The sequence below is a fragment of the Beta vulgaris genome, chromosome 5, assembly GCF_026745355.1.
Source record: "Beta vulgaris subsp. vulgaris cultivar EL10 chromosome 5, EL10.2, whole genome shotgun sequence".
Classification (NCBI taxonomy): domain Eukaryota; kingdom Viridiplantae; phylum Streptophyta; class Magnoliopsida; order Caryophyllales; family Amaranthaceae; genus Beta; species Beta vulgaris.
Genome location: NC_079206.1, coordinates 56,835,705 through 56,843,005, shown reverse-complemented (window position 1 = coordinate 56,843,005; position 7,301 = coordinate 56,835,705). Strand labels below are relative to the sequence as shown.

At 38.7% G+C, this 7,301-nt stretch overlaps 2 protein-coding genes across 2 annotated transcripts; one reads left to right on the top strand and one right to left on the bottom strand.

Moving 5' to 3' along the window:
- Positions 1-505: 505 nt before the first annotated feature.
- LOC104894089 (uncharacterized) lies at positions 506-1,069 on the bottom strand. The gene has a single exon (XM_010680255.1). The coding sequence runs from the start codon at positions 1,067-1,069 to the stop codon at positions 506-508; it is 564 nt and encodes a 187-aa protein (XP_010678557.1).
- A 1,354-nt stretch (positions 1,070-2,423) lies between these two features.
- Positions 2,424-6,622, top strand: LOC104894047 (protein EMBRYO DEFECTIVE 514). The gene is made up of 2 exons (XM_010680215.3): positions 2,424-2,901; positions 6,152-6,622. The coding sequence occupies exons 1-2, from the start codon at positions 2,548-2,550 to the stop codon at positions 6,482-6,484; spliced, it is 687 nt and encodes a 228-aa protein (XP_010678517.1). The 5' UTR covers positions 2,424-2,547; the 3' UTR covers positions 6,485-6,622.
- Positions 6,623-7,301: the final 679 nt, after the last annotated feature.

The following is a 7,301-nucleotide window of genomic DNA, read 5'->3' as shown; positions in this document are numbered from 1 at the left end:
TCTCTCATTCCAGTGGAAAGCTCAAATGGTTGGTTGGATTGAAGATCTAGGCCTTGGAAATTATTTTTTCTCCTTTGATGCTATACAGGACGTGGATGCACTTAGGAAAAATTCATGGATATCGAAAAAATCTCGATGTGGTTCTGCAGCCGACGGAAGCGACGCAATTAGTGAAGTATGAGCCAAATTTTTTTTTCATGTTTTAGATTTGATATCTTGTTCTTGTAAGTGCTATTTGATTTATTATCAATATTGACTCTTGCCTATTGGCCATAAAAAAAATCTTATATGTGGCCGACCACACCTATAGTTAACGATGTGTCCAACGTACATATAAGATTCATTATTGTATATCGAAGTTACTAATTAATATACTACGAGTTACTTATAATTGTTGTATTTACCTAAACTATAATAAGCGTTGTATATAATTATAGGGGTTAGTTATGCCCCATGTTGATGTTACTTTTTTTTTTTTTTTTGAGGGGAAAAGATAGCACCATTTTCATTCATCTTTGGACAGAAAATCCATAAACACATAGGGCTCAACCTCAACAGGATTGTGGTTCTCCCATATTTGTTCTACACCAAAAGGTACTATCTTAGCAAGGTGATGAGCTACAACATTGCCATCCCTTTTAACATGAGACCAAAACAAAGAATTAAAACAACTACTAGACATAAGAATATCCTCCAAGACAGCATCCAAATCAGAGAAGTAGACCATGGCTTTTGAAAGGCGCGATATGAGCACTTTGCTATCCGATTCCAGCACAACATTATCATAACCAAAACGTTTTGCCAATCTAACAGCCATAAGCAGCGCCTTACCTTCAGCTATTTCCACCGGCCAATGAGCTCGTACTCGCCTCGAGGCTGCAAATAACACTCGGCCATCACAGTCCCTAGCTACCACACCCATGCCCACCCTTCCTTCACATGCTAGGGAAGCATCACAATTCAGTTTAACCACCCCTCTCGACGGAGCCTTCCAAATTTTAGCACTCTCCAATCCACCTCCCCGTCGCACTCCATATATGCGCTCGGCATATTTCTCGTGCTCCTCCATAGCTCGTTGCACTCTTGCTAAAATCAGGGCGTTGGGTGACTGCGTGTTATTAAATACCTTTGCATTTCGCTCCATCCAAATGTTCCATGCTAAATTCACGGCTTTCCTTTGGAGCTTCTTTTCGGTTTTTTGCCCAGCTCACCACTACTTCCTTCATTTGTTTTTGTGCAGCACCTTCAATCATTTGCGCACAGCCACTCTCTCCCCACAGCTCCGTGACCCGAGGGCATAGAAACAAAGCGTGAGCTGTTGTCTCCTCCTCCCCACACCATGGGCAGCGATGATGCTCCAGCATATGGCGATAATGAAGCAACGCACGAGTGGGTAACGTGTCCCTACAAAGCCGCCACAGAAACAACTGCACCTTTGGCGACGCCTCCACCTTCCACAACGTCACCCAAGCCTCGTGAAACTCATCCAGGTTAAACCTCTTCCCGAGCATGTATGCCGTTTTAACCGAATAATCCCCATCTTTTGTAAAAGCCCAAGTGATCATATCCTCGGTGGTTCGTTCACTTAAAGGAAGGGCGAAGATGCATTTTGTATCACGCTCATTGAAGAAGCGAGATAACAGCTCAATGTTCCACGAATAGGACCCAGGGAGTATTAGATCTTGAACCTTCTGAATTTCCTCCACCCTAGGACTCGAGATAAATCTCCCTTCATCATCAGCGACCCATAGATCTCCCCATATATTCACCTTCGCACCAGAGCCCACGCGCCATATCATTCCTTCCTTAATAAGAGCCTTCACACTCCAAATGCCTTTACATGAAAAACTAGGTGAATATCCAAGTTGTGCATCAAGATAGGTACCTCTATGATAATACTTTGCCTTCATTACCTTTCCAAGAAGTAAATTTTCACCCTTCATGATCCTCCAAGCTTGTCTCCCAAGTAATGCATCATTAAAAACCTCTAGGTCCTTAAACCCAAGCCCGCCCAGACATTTAAGCTCACACATGGTTTTCCAACTCCTCCAATGAACCCGATGTCTTCCTTCAGTTTGTCCCCAGAAATAATCAATATAACAGGATTACTCAACATTATTAGAGGTTACTTACATAAATTGAAGGAATTACTTATCTCTTAATACAACTAGCTTGTCTTTTATACATGCGACTACATGGTTATTAACCATGCTATCCGCCACACAAAAGACTCATGAGAGACTTACTCAAAAGTAGTATTTTTTAGGATTTTTTTTTTGCAAAGTTTTTTCTTTTTTATTAACTTTCCCAATATAATGTCCCCTCACAAAAAAAAAAACTTTCCAAATATAACGAAGGAAAAAAAAGAGAATATTTAAAAAAAAAGGAAAAGAAAATGGGAAATTCAAAATCTTGGCAAAACCCTCTTTGTTCTCCTCTTCACTTGAGTTTTCCCACAAGTAGAGAGTAGAGTAGCCCCCAAAACTCTAATTTTCTTCAGACGTCTGCAAAAACCCTAGGAGAGAGAAAACTCACAATCTCTCATCAATGGCTTCCATTGAGATCACTGAAGCAGCAACAATGGAGGACATGGAGCTCGAAACCCTGAAGCCATCCTCAAACACAGACGTCGCAACCAAGAGAGAGAGAGAAGACGAAGCAACGGCGGACGAAAATGGCGCCGTTTCGAAGAAACAGAAACTCGACGATGAGAAATCTGTCGAAGAAACAAGGATGGAGAAGTTGCAGGAAAATAGCGGCGAGGTAGAAGAAGAGAAGAAGGAGGAGAAGATTGTAGACCCCGTCAAAATCGGCCCGAAAACATTCGGGTCTTCTCTTGAAATGTTTAATTACTTCTATAAATTGTTGCATAGCTGGCCTCTTTTTCTTGACCTCAACAAGGTAAGTTATATTTTGTGTATATTTTTCATCTTCTTGTGATTTGTGTTCAGTAATTTGATTCATTGATTAATTTGAGTAGAATTAGATTTTTATAGTTTTGGCTTGTTTAATATTGTTTAATTTTTGAATTGATAAGAGAAAAGGTTTCAAATTTGTATATTTGTGTGGTTTATCGCAGAAACTGTTTTAAGATATTTGAGTTTTGATAGAAAGATGAGTGTTGAATTGTGTAAGGGGCGGGTTTGAGGTGTAGTCGCTAATGATTGAGAAGGAGGGAAATGTTAAATGGATGAGTGCTGCAACCAAACAATAAGGGTTTGAAGACCAGGTTGATATCACTTATCCGGGGATGGAGGGTGTTGTGTAGCGGTGGGCTGATGGGGTGGGCGTGGTGGAGGGTAATTAAGCGAATAAGCGCGAATATTTCCAAGTATGGGATATTCTCCACAATGCTCCTAATTGTGGGATATGGAGAGAAGTTCGAAGTTTAGGTGTATAGTTAGAGTGGATTTGAAGACTCGGTATTAAGGTGAATCTTTCCATGGTAGATGCAAACTATATTCACGTTATATCTAATTGTCATAGACCACAACATCAGTATTACCATCTAGGATCAAATTAGAGTGCATGGATCCAATCCAAGGATGAACTTAGAAGTTAACATCAATTCATCAAGGAACGGAGAGGGGATGTGATATAATGATAACAATACTGTCAATAAGTATATGTTTTTATACTTTCTCTACATCTTTAGGTGCTACGCTTGCATAGTCCTCTTTCCGGTTTTTATTAGTTTATCCATTTTGACTTTTGACACTATTCACATACACGATTTTGACTATTTCTTGTAATTTGCACTTAAGGAAAATATAGTTATATGAGAACTTGTTAGATTTGTCTTAATGTGAATTATCCAAATATCAACTTTTTGTAATTATTGCTTATTGATAACTAGAGATATTAAGGTTCAAATTAGTGTCTCGGCAAATGTGTCTAAAAAAAAAGGGGTAAGCTAATAGGAAACGGAGGGAGTATTTTCAATTCACCAACTCAGCTTGTTCAATTTGGTAGTCCTTATATATAAGAAATAACATGGTCAACTAGGATCTTGTTTTATTCTTTTAAGGATTTTTTGTCCCAAACTACCTTTAACTTTTAAATTTTTGCGAGAAACTACCTTATAAAAAAATTGTTGTCCCAAACTACCTTACTTTACAATTTTGTTGTTGACAGCTACCTTGTGCCGGTTTCCGGCGTTGACTTTTGTTTTTTCAGTTCAAAATTGTGGGAAAAACAAAATTACCCTTGTGGGAATTGAGGAGGGTGATTGTTTCAATTTTAGTTTAAGTAGAAGAGGAATTTAATGGTGGATTGGTGGTACAAAGTGTCACATAGATATGAGGGAGAGAGCGCGCGCACACCGAAAAATGAGGAAATTAGGGTGGGAAAAATTAAAAAAAGGGTTTGAAGAGGTCAAGTGATATAATGTGACAATAAAAAAGCGGAAAAAAACAAAAGTCAACGTCGGAAATCGGCCTAAGGTAGTTGTTAACAACAAAATGGTAAAAGTAAGGTAGTTTGGGACAACAATTTTTTTATAAGGTAGTTTCTCGCAAAAACATAAAAGTTAAAGGTAGTTTGGGACAAAAAAACCTTCTTTTAAATATTAATGCGTATTTTAATAATATCAAAATTTTATATTATTTGTCATGCGCAATTAAAGATATTATTGATCATAGTAATACATTAGATGGTGTGAAGACAAGAAGTGTAGCAACTAAGAAAAGACATGAAGTATATATAAACTAGTAATATTTGGACTTCATGCTGGAGAGGGCATGGCACAGCCTACTCAAGCCTCCTTAGTGTTTCACTCATGCATGGATCTATTTCAGAAGTTATCCTCCAAGTTTATACGTTATGTTAGAAAGACATGCTCCAAATATGTGATTGCTTGTGTGCAGTTGCCCTGCTTTATGTTGGCTGGTTATGAGTTTGTAGGGTAATCTAGGCCGGGTTTAAGTGAAATTTGTAGAACTTTTCTCTTATTCAAGAGCTTGGAGTTGTTATGTGTTTTTTTTTTCAGGAGAGGGGGCAGGGGGAGGGGTGGAGAGAGTAGTACTTTGGCAGGCTTTTGCAAGTGTGACAACCATATACATTTATAAGTGTGAACAACCCAACATGTTGATACATGTTAGTTGGTTTCCCTTAGCTGTCTTCATGTAGCTCAGCTGCAATAGGTTATTTCTTGTTCCTCAAAGATGATAGATATTATCGTTAAGGAACAAGTTTTTCATTACTCTCATCTTTTCCCCTAACTTTAGGACGATGGCCAAGTTAATTGTGCTACTATCACAGATTTGCTTTAGGTTTGAACTGCCAGCTTGTTGAATGGATTCTTTGCTGACCTGGAGTCTTTTTTATCCCTTATGCTGATGTTGATGCGCTGCCTTATGTTCATGAAAAGCCACTATGAATATGGGTATACTAAAACCTGGTCACATGTTGATTTATTTGGGTAAATCTAAAATTTTCTCACTTCACCTTTTTGATAAGTTATCTGTGATCACCACAACTACGTGATAATGCTCATTGGTGTCCATTGCATCATACTTTCCAAGACTTTAACAATATTTGGATCCAAAATTTGTGGAAAAATATGGTAACTAATAGAAAACTGAAGTAGTTGTGGATTGGGGTCAAATACTCTATGAAGCATCCTTTTGCTGCTCAATTAATAGAAAACTACATCTAGCTTGCCTTTTTATAAAGTTTATTGCTCACTGTCGTATAAGGAACTGCTGACGAGTTTGTTGCTGAGGCTTGTGTAGTCTCAAATGGTGGCTTGCTTATTTCGGAGATTGTTTATTTGATATTGCACTTCTTGGGTCCAAATCCCCTCCCCACTATGTAGTCAAGAGAACCCCAGAATTCCCCTTGTAGGCTAGAAATATTATCAAATTGCCTCTTTGATGCTTTTTTTTATGTTCAATGAGGTACAAATAGGTTTATCTAGGGAGAATTATTCTATCTCAAGTCTCAATGGTAGAGTATTAGAGTAGTTTTTGTGCTATTCTTTTTCATCGTCATCTATTTTCTTGCTTATAATAGTATATTCAACTTTCTTTATTACGTTCACCTATGTGAAAGTTGGAATAGTTTGCGCATTCCTGAGATGAACTGGTATTTTTGTTGGCTGGCCAAAACCTGTCCTTTTATAGTTTATAATCGTATTCTTTTTTTCTCTCAGTATGAGCACATGGTCTTGCTGGAGCTGATTAAAAAGGGTCATCCAGAGGCAGACAAGAAGATTGGTTCGGGAGTTGAAGCCTTTGAGGTCCGCGAACACTCAGTATATAAAAGTCGCTGTTTCTTTGCTGTAAGAACAGATAAATCTGCAGAAGACTTCAGTTTCAGGAAGTGTGTGAATAACATTCTGCCCTTGCCCGAAAACATGCAGGGGAATTCTGATGTGAACAATGTGCTGGGTGGTGGTAGAAAGAAAGGTGGTGGTGGTGGGGGTGGAAGAGGGGGTGGGCGTGGACGTGGTCGTGGTCGGGGAAGGGGCGGCAACAGAAGGTGAAGGCTGATGCTATATTTATAACTTAAGTAGATGTTATGCCCAGATATGCAGGTGCTCCTACTCTGACTTTGTTGCACCAATTTAATGTACTATCAAATTTTGGCTAGTTTTATGAAGAACTCCCTTCTTTTGCAGCAATACCTTGTTTTCTATTACATTATCCCTGTTTTACCATTAATTTTGTGGTGGATTGCAATCGGTGTCATCAGGTGGAGAGGCCAACATTAACTTGTTTTGGGGGGGGGGGGGTGCATTCCTCTGATAGTTCAGTTTATTTTTCTTATTGTTGCATTTTTCCATCCTAGAGATAATTTGGTAGTTGGGGGGCGTTAGCGAGTTGCAATTTCGTTATCCTTGCTTGGGCTTGTAGGAGCTTCATCCGGTTCATCACCCGATGAACAAAATTCGCATATCAAGTGACGAACTTGTAATTAACATATGTTCATATACAGTCGAACAAGTAGATTTATAATGTTAATACTTTATTAAAGATGGGAAAATCATGAATGCACGTTCGATGTCTACATCAAGCTTAGTTTAGTTCACTCGGTGGAGATTTCACTTCATGACCTCATGGTCAGGGGTTTGAATCTCACTAAGTAAAGGGTACTTGGAGGAGGATTTTCCTGGCAATTTCCCCTCATTGCAAATGCCTAGCCTCTGTGTTGGAAGGATAGTCTAGAAATTATTCATCTTACCAATCAAAAAAGATTGTTTAATATTTACAACTTTATATAGGTATTATGTCAATTACAAGAATGCTACTTGATATGCGAATTTTTTTCATTGCAGTGATGATAGGGGGAGAGAGAATTTC